General features: G+C 40.8%; 1 protein-coding gene and 1 long non-coding RNA gene across 3 annotated transcripts in view; one reads left to right on the top strand and one right to left on the bottom strand.

The window, feature by feature from the left end:
* Positions 1 to 22,421, bottom strand: part of ctif (CBP80/20-dependent translation initiation factor) — a 117,748-nt gene that overhangs the window by 33,259 nt on the left and 62,068 nt on the right. Inside the window, exons 8-12 of one of the 2 annotated variants that reach the window (XM_067423715.1) lie at positions 17,810 to 17,886; positions 14,418 to 14,486; positions 3,901 to 4,372; positions 3,280 to 3,579; positions 113 to 268 (exon numbers count right to left, since the gene is read on the bottom strand). In XM_067423715.1, coding sequence (XP_067279816.1) covers positions 113 to 268; positions 3,280 to 3,579; positions 3,901 to 4,372; positions 14,418 to 14,486; positions 17,810 to 17,886 — 1,074 coding nt within the window. The remainder of the gene's footprint in view (positions 1 to 112; positions 269 to 3,279; positions 3,580 to 3,900; positions 4,373 to 14,417; positions 14,487 to 17,809; positions 17,887 to 22,421) is intronic. The other variant, XM_067423716.1, reaches the window with a different exon arrangement.
* Positions 166 to 20,738, top strand: LOC137046524 (uncharacterized). Its single transcript, XR_010898989.1, has 2 exons — positions 166 to 286; positions 20,184 to 20,738. It is a non-coding gene; the product is annotated as an uncharacterized lncRNA (long non-coding RNA).

Below are 22,421 nucleotides of genomic sequence, written 5' to 3'. Positions count from 1 at the left end.
TTGTAGGCCAATTTTGTACCGTTTATATCGCATATCGTTTATATCGCCCATTACTAGAGGACGCACAGTACTCCCGTTTGGCCGGTAGTTTATGACGTGTGTTTGTGTGTACCTCTCTTAAGCAGGAGTAGATGGGGCACACCAGCACTCTGAACGGTTCTCCAGCGCTGCTCCTCATGGTGCCGAACACTTCACACAGAAACGTGATGAAGCCCAGCCAGCACTCCACATCCGTCTGCTGCAGCTCCTCACGCCGCTTGAAGTCCCTCTGGAGAAACACAGACCGGTCAGGACATGCACAAAACATTTATAATGTTTATTTACCATTTTATTATGTTTTTGAAAATACCATACATTAAAAAAGTAATAAGGTGAAATATTATTAAAAATAATCAAAAATAAAATTGGAATTACATTAGAATGATTTCTGAAGGATCATGTGACACTGAAGACTGGAGTAATGATGCTCAACATTTAGCTTTGATCAAAGGAATAAATTACATTTTATAACATTTAATGTAATGACTCTCACTGACTGACTGACACTCACTGACTGACTGACTCTCACTGACTGACTGACTCTCACTGACTGACTGACTCTCACTGACTGACACTCACTGACTGACTGACACTCACTGACTCTCACTGACTGACTGACTCTCACTGACTGACTGACTGACACTCACTGACTGACTGACTCTCACTGACTGACTGACACTCACTGACTGACTGACACTCACTGACTCACTGACACTCACTGACTCTCACTGACTGACTGACTCTCACTGACTGACTGACTGACTGACACTCATGACTGACTGACACTCACTGACTCTCACTGACTGACTGACACTCACTGACTGACTGACACTCACTGACTGACTGACTGACACTCACTGACTGACTGATTGACTGACACTCACTGACTCTGACTGACTGACACTCACTGACTCTCACTGACTGACTGACACTCATGGACTTTCACTGACTGACTGACACTCACTGACTGACTGATTGACTGACACTCACTGACTCTCACTGACTGACTGACACTCACTGACTCTCACTGACTGACTGACACTCACTGACTGATTGACTGACACTCATGACTGACTGATTGACTGACACTCACTGACTGACTGACACTCACTGACTGACTGATTGACTGACACTCATGACTGACTGACACTCACTGACTGACACTCATGACTGACTGACACTCACTGACTGACTGATTGACTGACACTCATGACTGACTGACACTCACTGACTCTCACTGACTGACTGACACTCACTGACTGACTGACACTCACTGACTGACACTCATGACTGACTGACACTCACTGACTCTCACTCACTGACTGACACTCATGACTGACTGACACTCACTGACACTCACTGACTGACTGACACTCACTGACTGACTGATTGACTGACACTTATGACTGACTGACTGACACTCACTGACTGACTGATTGACTGACACTCATGACTGACAGACACTCACTGACACTCACTGACTGACTGACACTCACTGACTGACTGATTGACTGACTGACACTCACTGACACTCACTGACTGACTGACACTCACTGACTGACTGATTGACTGACATTCATCACTCACTCACTCACTCACTCACTCACTCACTCACTCACTCACTCACTCACTCACTCACTCACTCACTCACTCACTCAATCTTTTGTAACATTATTGATCAATCAATCAATCAACTTTATTTATATAGCGCTTTTACAATCACGATTGTGTCAAAGCAGCTTCACAGTGTCAAACAGGATAATATTGCAACAAAATTAGATTTGGCTGTACAGTCGTTCTGGAGAAAACAGTCACTGTTCTGCACTGCAGTGACTGCAGTGATGTCTTTACTGTTGCTTTTGATCAATTGAATGCGTCCCTGCTGAATAAAGCTGATCCCATAAATTTAAACAGTAGTGTAATTGTTTAAACGGATAAAGTCATGATACTAAAATAAACTTTTTTTTTGCCTTTTAGCATGTAGTAGACCCTTTAACTGTTTTTCAGGCATCAGTCTGGAGTCTGTATTGAGGTAGATGAATCATCCGGTTTGTCCTCACATAAACCGGTGCTCTTCACTCGTATGACGCTCGAGCAGACGCTTTCGTTCTGACGGGATTATGTAACAGATACACACAGATGCAAGCGTCTCTGACCCTAGCGAAAGGACATTTCTGCTCAGACTCGTTTAGCAATCTGCCACACACAGACGGCTTATCGCAGAACAGAGACGAGCTGTGTGTGCACGTGCCTGTGTGAGTTTGTTAGTGTACGAGTATGTGTGTGTGTGCATGTGTGTTTGTGATTGAGTGTGTGTGAGTTTGTGTATATCTATGTGTGTGTGAGAGTTTGAGTATATGAGGGTAATTGAGAGTTTGTGTGTGTATCTGTGAGAGAGAGAGAGAGAGAGAGAGAGAGAGAGAGAGAGAGAGAGAGAGAGAGAGAGAGAGAGAGAGAGTTTTTGAGTATGTGTGTGTGCGTGAGAGTTACTGAGTGTGTGCATGTGTGTATGAGTAGAGCAGGATGTGTGTTTTGGCGGCACCATCAGCAGGTCAGAGTTCTGGTGTCACATCAATGTGAGAAATGAGTCTAACAGTTAGTTCCCAAAAACAATGACAAAATACTTAGAGCTTCACCAGAAAAACCACTGTACAGACAGACTGACCCGAACAACAGAGACACGCCATAAACACACATCTACAGCGCCAGCCACAAGTACATTAAAAGGGTCATATTTTATACTATGAGCATTTTGAGTTTTTTCACCCAGAATTTTTTTTCTCATCATTTTGAAGTTGATTTTAAGGATTTTCCTTCCACGGAAATGAGTGATGACAATTTAATGTTAAACGATTTCTTCACAGAATATTCATTAGGTTTCAGAAAGATCTATCAAACTCCTAACTTTTAAAATAAGGTGAAAGTGTTTGGGGCTGAAAACTTCCCATTTGTCCAATGAGGAAACTCTACAGGGTCACTCAACTGGATCGCGTGGATGAGTCACATCCTGAAGCCCTCGAGAAAAAGAGGAAGAAGAGAAACAGAGAGAACGCAGACACGAAAGAGGAACGAAAGAGTTGAGAGCAGCAGGTGGGATGACATTTGCAGAAAGTCCTTCTGAGCGATAACTGGCCACTGTAACGTGCAATCTGATTGGTCCTCAGAGACAGCACTGACCAATAGGAGATAACCTGCAGAACATGAACATGATGAAATGGGTTCTGGACATTCAGTTCTTACCTGTAACATGTTGAGTAGGAGCGAGCGGAATTTGGTGCCTTCCACCATGAACAGAGCCATCTTGTCACAGAGTTTGGCAGCCGTGGCTGCAAAACTTCGGTCGCTGACCGCCTTGCGGTAAATCGTGTGCACGATCTGGTTCAGCGTCTCCTCGGAGTCAGCGGAGTTCTGCACCTCCTCCATGAATGTGGTCAGCTGACCCTCCACGCCGCTGCTGTTGTTTTTCATACTGTTTAGTATCTCTAATAATCTGTCCATTCGGTTCTGCTGAGGTCCGGCCGTTGCCACGGGAACTTCCTCCTGCCAATCAGAGAACAGCAAGACTGGTCATGTGACTTGAAACACTGAGGAATAGTATGGTTCAAACGTATGGAGTCACTAAGATTTTTGAATCTATCTATCTATCTATCTATCTATCTATCTATCTATCTATCTATCTATCTATCTATCTATCTATCTATCTATCTATCTATCCATCCATCCATCCATCCATCCATCCATCCATCCATCCATCCATCCATCCATCCATCCATCCATCCATCCATCCATCCATCCATCCATCCATCCATCCCAATTCGAACTCAACTCAGTTTCATGAACTAAACTGGAATTTAAAAGCACCTTCTCTTTTAATCTCCTCCTCAGTCTCTCTTTCGACGACTGCAGTAAGCAGATCTTCCCGCTCTCCGTCTTCTCCTCCTGGTCTTCTTTTTTCCCCTCATCTTTCGCAGGTTCATCCTTCACTCCTCTCTCTGTTTGGGGCTCTGGCTCCTCATTTTTTACATTCTCTGTCTCTTTGGTATTGCGTGTGAGGCCCCTGTCGGCCCCTGGGGGCCCATGATTGAAACTGTTCGTCTGGTGTTTGGGATGCTGATTCCAGCGCCGGTTCTGGCTGTAGCCGTGATGCGGCCCGCCCTGCCGCCCGCCCTGGCTCTGCTGCCCCGGGTAACCCCGCCCTCCATGCTTAATGCTGGCACCTGATTGGTGCTCTGTGTTGGGCTGTTGCATCTGATTGGGCTGCGGTCCCTGCTGCTGCTGAGGATTCTGGGATTTCCCACCAACCCCTCCTCCTCCAGGCAGGCGTTGCGGCTTCCTGGAACAACAACAAAAACTGTCATTTGTGGTCTCCAGGGTGTTGTTAGGCAGTTGCTAAGGTGTTCTGGAAGGTTTTTTTTGTAGTTACAAGTGAGTTGTTAGGGCAGTGTTAGGTGATTGCCAGTGTTTATTTGCTAAATAACTGATTAGGTGTCAAAGCAGTAGTCATACATTGTTATGCAGTTGCTAAGGTGTTCTGGGTAGCTGCCAGGATGTTGCCAAGCAGTAGCAAGGATGTTCTGGTTGGTTAAATATATAAATAATACACAATAAAAATACTTACAAATAAATGAAAAAATACACATAAATAATAATAAAATATAAAAATACTTACAAATAAATAAATGAACAATACACAATAAACAAAACAAAAACACACAAATAAATAAATAAACAATACACAATAAACAAAACAAAAATACACAAATAAATAAATAAACGCATAAATAATAATACAAATACTTACAAATTACAAAAAAAAAAATATGGCATTCAGGTCAACAAACACTTCATTTTAAAGGAACACACCGACTTTTTGCGACTTTTTCGTATCCCCCAGAGTTAGATAAGTCCACACACACCATTCTCATCTCATCGTGCGTGCCGTTACTCTATCTGACGCACACACTGCTAGCCTAACTTAGCACAAAGACTGGAGGTAAACGGCTCCATCTAGCACACTGCTCAATAAGTGACAAAATAACGCCAACATTTTCCTATTTACATCTTGTGATGTGTAAAGTCACATCGTATACTAACAGAAAATTAAAAGTTGCGATTTTCTAGACTGATATAGCTAGGACCTAGCCTAGAAATCTAGACGCACCCTAGCGGCAGCAAATCTAATCTGCCCGCGAGTGTCGTCTAGCAACTCTCAATACCCTTCTGAGCTGTAAAAACCAAACTCTTGCCGGGCCAATCACGTCGTGTATAGAGTCGGTGGGTGGGGCCATAATGACGATGGCCGAGTTGCGTTTGCGTGCTTCTAGTAAACACAGAAACTGGCGAACGGCGGCGGTCTTTCCAATCAACTTTGACCGCGACTCTGGAAGACTTGGAGTTGAGCTTTTCTCTGAGAAAAGAACAAAAAACGGCATTGAAGTCATTCTTAAGAAGGGAAGATGTGTTCGGAGTTTCGCCGGCGAATGTTTAATCTATCAACAAGCTCTGCTTCACCTTCGTTGCTCTGGTTGGTTGTAGCGCTATCCTATCACGTGCAGAGGGAGTTTGAAAGACAACCGTTTATCCCGCCCCTCGGATTGAGCTGTCAATGGTGAGTTTCCAGACCAAACATCTTGATGTGGGTCTGGCTTGTCAGGCTAACTAGGAACTACACTCTCATTCCTGCGTAGTAAAGCTCCTGGAGCTTTGCTGCAGTACCATGGCTGCAGCGGTGCAATGATATCACGCAGCGCCTGAAAATAGGCTAACTTCTGTCAACAACCAACCTGACACCCTGCTCTCACAGAAAGTATGCTGGGGACTATTTTAAAACTATCTTTATTTTGTCACTTATTGAGCAGTAGGCTAGATGGAGCCGTTTACCTCCAGTCTTTGTGCTAAGTTAGGCTAGCAGTGGGTGCGTCAGATAGAGTAACGGCACGCACGGAGATGAGAGTGGTGTGTGTGGACTTATCTAACTCTGGGGGATACGGTGAATAAGTTCAAGTCCCAAAAAGTCAACATATTGCTTTAAGAGCATTCTGGGTGTTTAAGACAAAATAACTAAATAAGCAAAGAAATAAATACAAAAAATAAATACATAATTACACAAATAAGTGTAAATAAAACCTATTAACTACTAGTTTTAATAACTGTTCTACTACTATGAGAATAGAGACATCCACGCCACAAATATAACAATATCGACAGAGAAAAACAATATTTTTGGAATCATTTTCAGTAAAATTTCCAGCTGATGAACAATGAAAACATTGGCAGTCAACAGAAAGTTATCTTGTGTTGGTGTGGACATCAGTAGTTATCTTTACAGTTATCGTTCTAGGTGTGAACGGGCCTTAAGCCAAAATATGAGCATTAGTAATAGTGATGATCGTCTTAAATACTACTACTAATAACTGCGTTCACACACACACAGTGTATTTGTGAATGTGTATAATGATTTAAAGCAAAAGTGAGTCAATATGTAATCTCCAGATCTCCGTGTTTGCACCGGGCTGACGGGATGATCTATCTTCACCAGCAGAACTCCAGTCATGCAGACCAACACTGGATTATGGCTTTACAAATCACACAAGCCTGTGTGTACATTACATGTGTTTGCACACATACAGACCCGCTGATATGTGCTGTCTGCATCCGCATGCACTGACAGCATTCAATGCGTTAGTACATGTGTGTCATTAGTTACTGTGTCTGTGTGAACAAATGTTAACATCACTGACTGCAATAATCTGAAGAAAATACCATATTTAGAATCAAACCATATACAGATTTTCACATAACAAAATGAATAAACTTCATCCAAGTTAAGTGCAAATTGGGTTTCAATCGCATTTTTTCAGGCTGGCATCACTAAGTAAAATGCTGCATAAAGCAACAAAAAAAAAATCCAAGCCAATCCAAACATATTCAGGATTTTTGGACCAATGAGATTTAACTATGACTAAACTTGTACAGCAACATATTTTATTATAGAATTCAATAAATGTATTTAGGCCTAAATCTAAGATTATACTGGTCCTTGATTCTGATTGGTTGAGCAGTGTTTGAAGACGTTGTAAATTACTCTACAATCTGTGTGACCTCATCACATCAGTATAACTGCACTTAAATATTAAAATAAAAAAATGTGTTATGGACAAATCATTATATTAAAACAATCCCTGTGGAGCCGGGGTTTACAGTGAATTATTATTGCTTTATGTACGTATTTCAATTGTATATTCAAATCTCACTTTATTTGTCTTGTACAGTTTTAACATAAACTAACAAAACAATGTGATGCATATTTCAGTTACATAAATAAAACGGGTAAGAAAGATTTCTGCACTCATAAATTAACCGTTTACATTTTATTTAAATAATCATTATCATTATAATCATAACATTTATTTTACGCTTAGAATCAGCACAGATCTGTTAATTTATGAAAATTAAAAGAAAGTATGAGCATGGTTAAAATACTGTATCAGTTGAACAAGCAATATTTCATTAGTTCAAATGTATGAGATCGGATGAGATTGGTGTTTAATGATGACAAATATGAACCTGATTACTGTGTATTTGTGTGTAGGACTATTTCAGAAATCATACAGATGTATCGGAAAAATATTCATCACATTAAGATTATTAGTTTATGTTAAAACTAATGCAAATGGATGGACATTTTCTATGCATTTCAAAAACATAAATCTTAAATTTATACCTGCGAAGGAATGAGTGTTTTGCAGGCGTTTCGTACCACTGTTGTGACCGTCTTCCAGTGTCAGTAACGTAGGAAGAAAGAACAAGGTCAATAATACAGCTTCTCTGAAGAGTAAACAAGCGTACAGAGGCCTGAAGAGAACACACACTGCTCATATCAAATCTACAACATCAGCTGACACTTCAAAGCCTAAAGTCTTTATTAGTGACCGTTAACACACGTTACCTCTGAGCGCCTGAGAAACGCAGTACCCTGTGCCCTTTAAAACACACACGCACACACGATGCCACACACACGGGAATCTCCTCGCTGCGAGGACAGGCTTTACGTTTGATTGACAGCTTTAGAGCGAGACGTCCAGGTTAAGGTCATGTTTGACCGTGGTGTTCAGGTTTTACGAGGGGTTTATTTTAGGGGAGACACACAGTGTGCTGAATGACAGGTTGAAAATAAGACATCAAGGTGCTGACCGTGACATTATTTAGACTATGTGGGTTAACCCTTGACATCGCTCCACGGGAACATGTTTCACACAGATACTTTTGAACACCAATCAGGCATAACATTATGACCTAATATTGTGTTGGTTCCTCTTTTGATGCCAAAACAGGCCTGGCCCATCGAGACATGGACTCCACTAGACCCCTGAAGGTGTGCTGTGGTATTTAGCACCAAGATGTTAGCAGCAGATCCTTTAAGTCCTGTACATTGCAAGGTGGGGCCTCCATGGATCAGACTTGTTTGCACATCCCACAGATGCTCGATTGGATTGAGATCTGGGGAATTTGGAGGCCAAGTCAACACCTCAAACTCGTTGTTCTCCTCAAATCATTCCTGAACCATTTGTGTCAGGAGCATTATCTGCTGAAAGAGCCACAGCCACCAGATAATACCGTTTCCATGAAAGGGTGTTCATGGTCTGACACAATGCTTAGGTAGGTGGAGCGTGTCAAAGTAACATCCACATGGATGGAGGACCCAAGGTTTCCCAGCAGAACATTGGCCAAAGCATCACACTGCCTCCGCCGGCTCGCCTTCTTCCCATAGTGCATCCTGGGGCCATGTGTTCCCCAGGTAAACGCCGCACCCGGCCGTCCACGTGATATAAAGGACAACGTGATTCCTCAGACCAGGCCACCTTCTTCCATTCCATGGTCCAGTTCTGATGCTCACGTGCCACTGTTGGTGCTTTCGGTGGTGGACAGGGGTCAGTATGAGCACCCTGGCTGGTCTGCGCAACAAACTGCGATGCTCTGTGTATTCTGACACTTTTCTATCAGAACCAGCATTAACTTCTTGAGCAATATGAGCTCCAGTAGCTCGTCTGTTTGATCGGACCACACGGGCCAGCCTCAGCGTCCCACGTGCATCAATGAGCCTTGGCCGCCCATGACCCTGTTCTCCACTGTTCCTTCCTTGGAGCACTTTTGATAGATGCTGACCTATCGGAGATGCTCTAACCCAGTCCTAAAGAGACTTAAATCATGGAAATGCCGCCCGTATATTCCGTCTTTGATCATGGGCAATGTACAGTCGATCGGGAACAAAATGGATGAACTGAGAGCAAATGTTATATTTTTGCATGAATTCAGATCCATAAGTTTGATGGCATTTACTGAAACATGGCTTGCGGGACATCATACTGATGAACTAGTTGAGATCGATGGATTTAAAGTTTTTCGGGAAGACAGAACAGCGGATTTGGGAAAGCAAGGAGGGGGAGGACTTATGGTTTACGTTAATGAGTATTATTGCCACCAAAACAATACGTCTATCAAATCACATACATGCTCTCCAAATGCCGAAATACTGACTGTCAACATACGCCCAAATTACATCCCTCGTGAATTTTCACACGTGATCCTGGTGGCGGTGTATGTGCCGCATAAGAATGCTTCTAAGGAAGCGGCCGAGGAAATACAGGAGGCCGTGCACAGGACCGAATCAGCATGATGAGAACTGGGGACTTCAATCATTGCGCAGTAAAGACCAGTGGGTCATATTATCAACACATTAAATGCAACACCAGGGGGGATACAATCCTCGAGAGTCAAGGATGCGTACGTGTCCTGAAAGTTGCCAAGTTTAGGCAAAGCGAACCATAACCGGGTGCTGCTGTGCCCCAAATACATCCCGCTGGTACAGAGCAGAAAACGAGAAAGATCACAGTGAATAAGATTAGATGACTGATGCGATCGAGAGATTGCAGGATGTTTTTGAAAGAACGGACTGGGCGTTTTTTGAGAACGCTGCAAGGGACTGTTTGCAGATACTTACATTTTTACACTGATGTGGTTGTCCCACAGAAAAGGGTCAAGCTGTATGCAAATTGTAAACCCTGGATGAATGATGAGATTAAGGTTAATAAGGGAAAAGAGAAAAGCCTTTGCTAGGGGGGACAAATAGTCATCAAAATTGGCCCATAAAGAACTTAGAAAGGAAATAAATAAGGAGAAATATAGGTACAAATTGGAAGTAGAAAACCATTTTAAAGAGAATGACATGAAGTAGGTGTGGGAAGGTATGAAGCTAATGAGTGGATATGTAGGCAAAGGGAAGCCTGAGAGGTATCAACTAAACGGGTCTATGGAATATGCAAATGAGTTAAATAGCTTTTATAATAGATTTAATAAAATTGACTTTTCTAATGAAAGAACTAGTCTTAGAGAGCAGTTAATCAACATGCCAGAAAGAGAGTATACTCTTCAAACTGATGAGCATGAGGTTTATAATATATTTAGAAAGTTGAAGGCCACCAAAGCGGCAGGTCCTGATGGGCTTACACCTAGAGTATTGAAAAGCTGTGCTTGTATCTTCTCTACGTTGTTTAATTATTGTTTTTCTGCTAATGTTTTGCCTGATTTATGGAAGGAATCCAGTATCATACTGGTACCCAAAAAGAAAGCAGTGGAGTGTATGAATGACCCTCACCACGGTCGCCATGAAAGTGTGTGAAATTTTTTTTTTAAATAACTTAAAGCCATATGTGGAGAAATATTTTGATCCTTGCCAGTTGGCATACCAGAAAGGAAGGGGGGCAGAAGATGCTATTGTTTTTAAACTGGACTGTATTATACACACCTGGACACTTGTGGGTGTTGCATTAAAATTTTATATTATGATTTTAGTTCAGCTTTTAACACTATACAACCACATATAATGGTTGAAAAGCTCATAAATATGAAGGTTCTAGGGGTTTTCAGTTTATTTATTTTACATTTTTTAGAGAACAGAACCCAATCTGTCAAGTTGAACTCGAGCATACAGTCAGGAAAAATCACCACAAATACAGGTTCGCCCCAAGGAACAGTTCTTATTTACTATTTACACGGCAGATTATCGCCCACAGCATCCAAGTTGCCAAGTAGTGAAATTTGCTGACGACACAGCTCTGCTAGGTCTAATTGAACAGGATAAAGACAGCCACTATAGAAAAGAGATAAAGGCTTTTGTTGAGTATTGTGACAGTCACTTTCTGGAGCTCAATGTCAAGAAAACAAAAGAGTTAGTGATTAACTTTAGAAGAAAAAAGAGAGAATCTGAGGCAGTGGAAATTAAAGGGGCAACTGTAGAAAGAGTGAATACATACAAATACTTAGGGGTTATTTTTAATGATAAGTTGACATGGACTGATCATATTTCATCACTGCTGGACAAATTAAGTCCACGCTTGTATTTTATGAGGAAGTTGCAGTCTTTTAATGTTAATTCTGATGTAATGAAAATGTTTATTTTGTCTGTCATATGTAGTGTGTGGAGCTACTGTGTTGTGGGATGGGGTGGGAATGCAGGGGTTAATGAGAAGGATAGGATTGATAAACTGAACAAAAAGGCATGAAAAATGGCTGGGCTGACAATTACAACTGATAGCGTATACTAGGAACGCCTAGATGAAATGGCAACTAAGATTATGCAGGACTCTTGTCATCCTCTCCATGCTTGTTTTGACACCATGGTTATGAAGCGCAGTGGAGACCACCAGCAACACACACTAAACCATGTGCTCTCTCTTTCATACCACAAGCAGTTAGGCTGCACAATGAGCACTATAAATGTACATTTGTAGAACTTTTTTAGCTGTATGTGTGTGTATTTAATGTTAACTTATTATTTTGTAGTGTGTATGTGAGTATGACGGTGGGCGTAAGCACTGTAATTTCTATTTTTATGGATGAAATAAATTTGACTTTAAGCCATCTAGCCATCACAATTTGGCCTTTGTCAACCTTGTTCAAATCCTTACGCTTGCCCATTTTTCCTGCTTCTAACACATCAACTCTGAGGACAAAATGTTCACTTGCTGCCTAATATATCCCACCCACTAACAGGAGCCGGGATGAAGAGATAATCTTCACCACAAGATAATCTGTTATTCACTTCACCTGTCATAATGTTATGCCTGATCGTTGTAACTATCTCTTTATCACTCTCTGTCTGCCTATCTCTCTATATCTCGTTTATATATAAACTGTAATTATTCTGCAATAAAAAGATAGTTTAACATTTTAACTAATTTCATCAAGTGTTCTCAAGGCAAATGGGGCTTTAGCTACTTTAAAAACCATGCAAAAGTGCAAATCTCAACAGAACATGAAAAAAAATCTAGATGAAAAGAATCTTTGAAAAAAGTTGAATTTGGAGTCGATTATAATGAAGTCCTTGAAATGTGCTTTGGAGAGGAGTCAAAGCACTTCCATTCAATCAAACATCTGAACAGAATCGCATGAGAGACTTCAGATATTTAGAGTAAATTAAGAGCTCAGTTAGATGAATAAATTCAACTTTGACTTTGGGTTGATTTTCCAACATTTGATTCATAACTTTCAGTGTTAGTTGTTAACCAAATAAACCCAACAGAACATCTTAACCAGGCATGACACGACAAAATGACACATTTCTTCCATATTACGGATTTGTTTCAGACCTGCAAGGACCATTACCGCACTGAACGCTCACTGGTCCAAAACCTTTTATATTTATTTAATAATATTAAATATTGCTTTTCATGGCAGTTCATGCATTTGGCAGACAGTTTCATCCAAAGCAACTTACATTACATTCAAGGAACACATTTTTATCAGTTCACCTTTGTGTTGCTAGTGTCACGATCTACTGTTTGAGATACAGGTAAGCAGATATATTCGGATAATATCAGACATAATCTGTTCATTTGTCAAGAACTATTAAAAAGCTATGCAAAGTTCCAATGTCCCTCCAGCTGGAGTTCTTCTCTATATCAGTGTTTCTGAACTCCCTGAAACGCCTCTATTGTAGTCTTGAGTTTTCTGCCAGGAACCAACACGTCACAATATTCATCATTTAAATAATTAATACGCAGAATAAAGGGGCGGGGCCTGGTTGAGTTAGTTAGTAGTGTGCTGAAACTGATGGTTATGCTAAGGGGCGGGACATTTCCCAAACACGCTCGAGCAGTTGACCAATCACAACGCACTGCTCCAGCTGACCAATCAGAGCACATTTCTTTTCAGAAGGAGGGGCTTCATAGAGAAATGAAAACCTGTGTGTGTGTGTGTGTGTGTGTGTGTGTGTGTGTGTGTGCGTGTGTGCGCATGTGCCAGTAAGAGAGAGACACATACCGAGAGACACTTCAGTGTTTTAAGCAGAGCAAGAGCCAGATTCAATGGTGTCCACACCCAACCGTTCCCTCATTCACACAGAACACACACCACAATACAACAAAAAGATATGAGAAATCCTCTTACGTAACAGAAACATAATGTGTTTGCTTTACACAAGATAAACCCTTACTGACAGGTCTGTCACTGATGGGAATCACGCCTGCTGCTCTTAAGTTCAAGACTTCACTCTCAGCAGATTCCTGATTTGAATTATTACAAATGAAAATAAGACAGAGGAAGTGAAGTACAGTGCAAATCTGCTGATCAAAAATCAGCACCAAAAAAAAAAAAAAATTCTTGCAAAATGTTCAAGGGGACAAATATCTTACTATCCAAATGAAACATGCGGTTTACTCTGATTAAGGCTAAAGGAAGCCAAACTTTTCCATCAGAGCACACACTAAATCTCCATGTACAACTGATCATCTCCAGAAGATCCTAAAAGCAGCGGCCTCCATTGCTGTGTTTCCGGCAATGTCTAGTAGTGGTTGACAGATATATCAGCCAATATTTGTTTTTTAAATTAATTAATAAAATCATTTAATATGCATTAATCTAATTAATATAAATTTAAATATGCTTTATTTCAGCATTGGCCATCAAACAATCGGTTAACCACTAATGTCTAGCACTCCTTTCCCTCCACCAGATCTTCCCATAATAACTCTCATTAACATTCCCTCATACCCATCACCTTAATGCCTGTTCCCATTACTGGATGTATGGAGATACTCTATGTAGGTTAATGATGACTCAATGGAAGTGAGAACATGAGAACATACTGTACAGTGATCAGGATTTGTTGTGCAAGCAGAAAAAAGAGAACAGGATCTCAAGAACATAATTCCAGGCTAGTCAGAAGAAGATGGTTAGTTTGAATCCCAAGAGGGGGGTTGGATCCCACAAGCAGTTCAGGAGACCGGTTTTCAGGAGCCAAGTTTGAAAGTGGAAGGACAAGAGAGAGAGGACAGGATTCAGGAGAGCTGCTTGGAGCTGGACCCGTTTGAGACACTGACCTGGACACTTGCCGCTTCCCCTCGGCCGGCAGCAGAACCGTCAGATTGTCCTGGGGCAGATCGGATCGGCTACGGGTACGACAGGGAGATGACGTGTGAATGTGGATCAGAGGGTAGAAACAAGGAGGAAGTGGAGGAAACAAGACACAAGAGAACTAAAACTGGAAGAACAAAAGGAAAAGAAGGAGATGGAACAGTACAATCTAAGACAAAAATGCAACAATATATGATTGGGACAATTATGAAGAGAAAAAAAAATTAATGTAATTAATTAATAAAAAATAAAATGGCTATAAAATGTTACAGGAGCTACGAGGGTTTAAGAGCAACCACTGAATGACATGACATCTACATAATGCCACAAAAGCCAAAGAACCGTTGCAGTAAATAAGAAAAGACAGGACGGGACGGTTTCCTCGATGGAAGTTTCTTTAAAATAGGCAAGAAACAAGTACAAGAAACCCCCCAAATACAGTCTTTCTTGATGGCTTTTGTGTCCGTGTCCTCCCTCTCTTTTCCATTGTGAAGGTCCACCACCACTCCTCATCCAGAGGGGGAACAGGTCGGAGGTTATTCACGTCTTTGATGAATTTAACATTTAATACAACATAATTCATTTCAATTATCATTCTTTGTCTTTACTGTCACTTTTGACCAAGTAATACAAATTAGTTATTCAAATAATGCTGAATAAAAGTATTAATTTCTTTCACAAATATAGTACATATACATAAATAACACAAGGCTGTATATTTTGGAACAGACACCAGATGAATCTGCCGATCGCAAACTCAAACTGTCTTTTAGGGTGCGTTCACACTTGTCATGTTTGGTTCGATTAAAACGAACCCTGGTGTGATTGCTTGGTTAGAATGGTTCATTTGAACATATGTGAACGCTGCCATCCGAACCCTGGTGCGCACCAAACAAGCGGACCGAGACCGCTAAAAAGACGGGTCGCGGTTCGATTGATATATGAACGCAACACGGACCAAAAACCGGACGTAATGTCACAAGATGCGACGCATAATGCAGCTGATTTGACGACGTGGAAAGATCGGTGTATCCAAAATGAATAACTTTAACGTTAGAGGGCAAACGTGGAGCAACGAGGAAGTGCCTAATCAATATTTGGTCAGACGAGCATGTTTCGAAAATGCTAGAAAAAACACACAAAAAGCATCCCTGGCTCTTCTCATCAAAGTTCCTGTGTTGCCCATTATTAGCAGGTACAGACGACAGCGGCCGTCTCTGTTCTGCACAACGGAGGAAATCCTGCTGCTGTTTTGAATGTTTTGAACATTTTATGAGCTCTTCATGAGTTCTCAGCGGGTAAAAATAATGCCACATGTACACGCATAAAATGATCGCGTTTAATCCAGCACACAGCGTTGTTTTGAACATTTCATGAGCTCTTCTTGAGTTCTCTGGTAAAAAATAATACCATGTACACGCATAAAATGATCGCGTGTAATCCGCACACAGCATTGTTTTGAATGTTCGGTAAACGAGCTCCTACGTCATATAAGCCGACCAATCAGGTTGTGAGCGTCTCCCTGTGCCTTTGGTTCGGTAACTTTAGGTTCGCTGTTAAAAATGCCCGTGTGAACGCTAAGCGGACCAGGACTATTATGTTTGTTTTTGTTTTTTGGTCCGGACCAAACGAACCAAACGAACCGAACTACAAGTGTGAACGCACCCTTATACTAAAAGTATGTAAAAACTAATTTGAGTATGTGTGAGTTTACATGGATAAACACACACACACACACACACACACACACACACACACACACACACACACACACACACACACACACACACACACACACTCTAGTTGACTAGCTTTTAATAAATCTTAACTACTTTCCTCCAAGATTCTGTCCAAAAAATATGCTGCATTTTATAAAGATGTTTTTCGATTCAGCAAACTAATCTAGAGAAAGAGAGAAAAAGAAAAAGGCAAGAACTGATGCCAACAAAAAACATGACCGCAGGGTCCTCTCTGGCAGCAGCAAAGCATTGTGGGTGGCCAACACCAGCAATAACAGGCTGAAAAGCCTTGTGTTAGAGGAGTGGGAGAGAGAGAGAGAGAGGGATGTGGGAAGAGAATCGTCTTGTGTTGTGAGGTGAATACTGACTCGCGCACACACTCTCGCTCTCTAAAGATTTATTCTCTAGATTGTTTTTACTCCTACTTCTAACTTTTGTAGTCAAAATCCAAGTAAAACATGCAAAAATGTGCCCGTGCAAAACTTGCAAACACGATGCAAAGCTGCTGTGGGTGGTTTTATTAAGTGCTGCAGGGCTGATGTATTTTCATAGGCACTTTTTTAGCACTTCCGGTTCCATCGTCCCAAAGTCGATGGGTTTTTGGTTAAAAGCCTGAAATAAGGCCGTTAAATACACCAGTAATACCCCCTTGTGTGTTTTTAAAGCTTTTACTTGCAAACAAGTGTCCGAATGGGACTGCAGAGGTTGTCGGGACATTAAACATCATTGCGCAAACAGGTAAACTTATTTAATCAGTAGGGTTGGGTATTGCTTGAATTTTAAAGATTATATTATTTATTCTAAAGCTTACAGGGAAAATATTTTTTCATTAAAAACTGAAAGTCATGTGACCATGATGTATTCGTTTACAGCCTACTTTCAGCTTTATACTTCTGTCGATTGTATTTAGGCTTCAAAACCAACGGTAAAGGCCACTGACGGCCAGGCCGCAGGGAATCTGGGAGCCTTTATTCAGACATTAACCACCTATTCTGTTGCACACACCCTGTCAAAGCAAAAAGCTCAGTACTGTATAAGCGTCCTTGAATACGGCGGCACCACAAAGCAAACATGAGAAACATCCACTGAACACATCCAGTCGGACTGGGTTCCACACACAAGGGCATCGGACCGATGACAACCAGAGCTTTTCTGTGCATTAACAAAGCCATGAATAATAGAAGGGTTTTGCTTTCTTTCACCCTCTGCTTTCTCCTTCACACAAGTTTAGCCCAAAATATTTACTTTTTCGCAGTTTCTTAGCAACTGCAAATCACAACAGAGAAATGTTCCGATGAGGTCAAAGTCAAAACGTGAAAGCAGTAAGGTGGAAGTGGTTTTATGCATCAACGGTGAAGATTATGAGCAAAGAGCATGCAGATACAGAGCGTTGAGTTTTACTCCAAACACAACACGAACACACCGGCTGATGCGCTCATTACACTCGACTCGGACACGTGTGGAAAGTGTGAGCTGGTGTGTTTTCTGCTTTAAGAGTCTAACGTCAGCGCAGTGCTCAATGCTTTCACTAAACAACTGGAAGCGAGTCGGACAGTAACGCAGCGCTCTGAGCTCTGAGCATAAGGAGAAGGTCATGACGTGTTGTGAGAGTGACTCACCGGCGGTCATTTCTCCGGCGCCGAAACAGTTTTTTAGCGTGTGCGATCTCAGCTTCATTAGGCAGAGGAGGAAAAACCTGCAGACAGAGAGAGAACAAACCAGAACAGACATGAGGAATACAACAACAAAATATATATTTACAGCTTATATACAAGTCAACATTAAAGATATATTTTTTTTGGTTTATTTTAGAATAAATCATATTTTTGCAATATCGTCACCTTCCTAAAATAATTGCCCAAGTCTTTTTTTTTGTTGTTGACAAAAATGACATCTCATGAGGCTGGCCATTTTCTGAGGAACCTGAATAAATGATTTTTAGGAATTATTTTAGTAAAGTCATGGTATTATTGTCGTGGTAACTATGCTATGTTTCCCCAGAAACTCAATTAGACATTTGATTTCTTTTTTTATTCCAATAATTCACAATGGTGCCTTTTATAACTGTTGTGTAAAACAACTCATTTTATTCTTATTTACCGGTACTCAATAAATTAATTTTGTACAATAAATGCAACCATGATGGAATTTTTTTTGTATTTCTAAATATTTGTATTTAAATTATATATATATATATATATATATATATATATATATATATATATACACACACATACACATGCACCCTAGTCCTCTACTGAGTAAGTTAATGACATCAAATTGTCACATGACCCATTACTTGACATCCGAGCAATTCAATTCAGTCAAACACAGATGTTTAAAATCAAGTCCCACCCTTCATTATTCATAATATTGTTTCACACGAAAATACGTCATGAATCATTTTGTGCATGTGACTTCAGAGGTCAGTCTGTGGTGTGTTCTGCTATATGAACATTATCTACAAACACAAGAGAGCCACAGGATCTACAGTATACACTGAAGAGAAGATAAAGTTTTAAAAGATCTCTCTTGGGTACTGCAGAAGGCTAAAACCTTTATCGGCCAGATCTGGGAAACAAGTACTGGTGCATGATGGGTAATAAAACCCTAAACTCTGACAACCTTCCATTTCACAGCATAATGGAACATTCTTGAGCTCTGAGGTGCAGTAGCAGCACGCACACACACACACACACACACACACACACACACACACACACACACACACACACACACACACACACACACACACACACACACACACACACACACACACACACACACACACACACACACACCTCAGGGTTTCTGTTTCTAACCCTTCTGAGTCTATGAAGCCAAAACCACTGTATGCTGATTGGCTGTCTCTGATTGGACACAGATGTGGCAGGAGATTAGTGTAATTGGCTGCTTTTCCTTGTCGGCTCAGTAATAAGGGCTTCTAACCCTTAACTCCGCCCCCACACAAAAACACAGCCAAAGTCGGACACAGAAAGTCGTCAGCCATCACGTTTATTACAAAAATCAACTGAAACTTAAGAAAAACACCTCCGGATGCATTCATAATGTAAAATATATCGCGTCAAAGATCTGGCTGGACCTTGACTGACCTGCACTGAAGTAAGAACTTCATTCAGAAATGAAAACGTCTTCACTGACTCACTCTTGTGTGGTTTTAAACCTGTATGACTGACTTTCTTCAGCAGAAACACGAACAGTGAATGTCTGGAGAATATCCTGGCCTCTCTTTTACATATAAAGACCAGGCTATATGATTATGAGGAATAAACAACTCGACACACAAATGAAAATGAACATTTCGAAATTCTCATACATTCAAAAACTTTACACAAGACGAAATTTAGAATTATTTCTATTTCAATTACGCACAGTTTGCCTGAAACTTTCTGTACTGTAATGCATCTCGACAATAATTTTTTATATTATTTTCAATATTGTTTTAAAAACGATATTTGTAATTAAGTCTTTTTATAAATAATCAATTAAAAATAATAATACGACCAGTCAAAAGTAGAAATACTTCATATTTTTTATGTCTCTTCTGCTCACCAAGGCTGTGTTTATTTGATTAATAATATTATGAAATTTATTACAGTTGAAAAATTACTGTTTTATATGTGAATATATAGTAAAGTGTAATTTATTCCTGTGATCAGACTGAATTTTCAGCATCATTACTCCAGATTTCAGTGTCACATGATCCTTCAGAAGTCATTTAAAAAGCATTTGAACGGCAGTGTATATGTTTTGTCTCACATTTTATATTTGAAAGTTGAGCAATGATAACAATCCAATCGAATAAAAATGGCTGAAGCCAAGTTCCACATTACATTATTCATAACATTTTCCCAAAACATGCCAAAAAAAAAGGTCCTGAATTCAGAGAATTGGATATGATGAGTGTTTAGATGTGGCTCAGATGACACCAAAAAGTCTCATCTAATAAGAATTTTTCTGTTCACATGCAAGCAACAAGATCTGATCTGTGCCAGATGTGTGTGGAAAACAACAGAAAGAGAAATGTCAACGCAGCCATAGAGACAACGGAAAGACTGGTGAGGTTACGACTGCCACTTTGGGTTTCGCCCCATCAGAATCCATCAAATCTGAGTCTCTAAATTCATGAGGAACTTCCTCCGTGGCTGAGAGGCGGCTCCTCAAACCTCCATTCATCTTCTGTGTGTGTGTGTGTGTGTGTGGAGCTACTGTTGCAATCCTGCAGGATGTCACAAGTTGGACGTCTCCGCTGTAATGCTCTCCAGATGATAATCTCAACCACACGAAACACATTCAGACTTCAAAGCGCCTAAATATGTCAATATTTACACAAGCGTGAAGCGAAGGAAAGCGAGGCACGAGTTTTCGTTTGCCATGATTAAAGTCCTCAATTATTATTTTTGTGCAAAAAAAAAAAAAAAAGCATAGCACTGAGACATATTTTAAAATACATACAGCCAAAACAACGCAAGCATCCGAAGAGGTATGTGATGAATAATTACTCCAGAATAAAGGATCGCAGTCGAGCCGCAGGGAGGAGACCTTTGGTTTATTTGAAATAGGGGTTTGTTGTTTTTTTTAAATGTGAAACAATACGAATGATTGTGTATGTCCTGTGCACGATGGCTGACAGATCAAAGCCAGTGACACACACACGGCTGGGCACGTCCCCGCTGAGTGTGACCTTTGACCTCCGGGCTGTAGGATTGTTGGTCAGCGTGCAGACGAGACAGCGGGGGATTCGCCCGCGGCAGGAAACGTATGCATTCCGCCACATTCCAGAGGTCAAAGGTCACAGCAGAATCCATGTTCACAGAGTGAATGAGGACTCCTCCCACTATGACCTGATCAGTCTGCACAGAGATACAGTGATGAGGTCATGATGATGTAACAGTGAGAACTCGGCGTCGTGGTTACGTTGTCAATCAAATGTCTACTCCACATATCGTGTAAAACTAACCCTTTAAGATATTATTTGACCATAACATGAAACATGCACAATTACAAATTTGGGATACCTAAATGTACAAATATTACACACACACACACACACACACATATTACATATATATATATACACACACACACACACACACACACACACACACACACACACACACACACGCACAGGTCCTTCCAAAAAAATTAGCATATTGTGATAAAGTTCATTATTTTCCATAATGTAATGATAAAAATTAAACTTTCATATATTTTAGATTCATTGCACACCACCTGAAATATTTCAGGTCTTTTATTGTTTTAATACTGATGATTTTGGCATACAGCTCATGAAAACCCAAAATTACTATCTCAAAAAATTAGCATATTTCATCCGACCAATAAAAGAAAAGTGTTTTTAATACGAAAAAAATTCAACCTTCAAATAATTACTTGGTTGGGAATCCTTTTGCAGAAATGACTGCTTCAATGCGGCGTGGCATGAAAGGTCTGGAATCGGTTCTTCTCCACAATCTTCCTCAGGGTCCGGTCACCTCTTCTCGTTGTGCAGCGTTTTTTGCCACACTTTTTCCTTCCCACAGACTTTCCCACTGAGGTGCCTTGATACAGCACTCTGGGAACAGCCTATTCGTTCAGAAATGTCTTTCTGTGTCTTACCCTCTCGCTTGAGGGTGTCAATGATGGCCTTCTGGACAGCAGTCAGGTCGGCAGTCTTACCCATGATTGCGGTTTTGAGTAATGAACCAGGCTGGGACTTTTTAAAAGCCTCAGGAATCTTTTGCAGGTGTTTAGAGTTAATTAGTTGATTCAGATGATTAGGGTAATAGCTCGTTTAGAGAACCTTTTCATCATATGCTAATTTTTGAGACTGGAATTTTGGGTTTTTACGAGCTGTATGCCAAAATCATCAGTATTAAACTGTCTGCACTGCATAAATAATACATTTATTTTAGTCGCTGCTGCCGAACATGACGTGGATCTGACTCGCTGTCACACGCATCTCATTTTCTTTTTTAAGCTCATTTAAGATTGCTCTTATGAGAATACTCGGATACCCGGTTTTTTTTGGCATCATTCTGTGTGTTACTGTTCCTTCAGGTGCAAAGAGAACTCGATTATGGTGCGCAAGGGGTCTCAATCAGCTCCTGGTTCAGCTGTCAGGGCACTGCTCAGGGAGTCGCCACATTCATGTACACAATATACTGATTCACCACATAGGAAACTAGGGAGCTGTTTGGGACGCACCCAGGA

This window comes from Pseudorasbora parva, chromosome 18 (genome assembly GCF_024679245.1).
Source record: "Pseudorasbora parva isolate DD20220531a chromosome 18, ASM2467924v1, whole genome shotgun sequence".
NCBI lineage: Eukaryota > Metazoa > Chordata > Actinopteri > Cypriniformes > Gobionidae > Pseudorasbora > Pseudorasbora parva.
The sequence above is the reverse complement of the archived record's forward strand: the minus strand, read 5'-3'. Positions and strand labels throughout refer to the sequence as shown.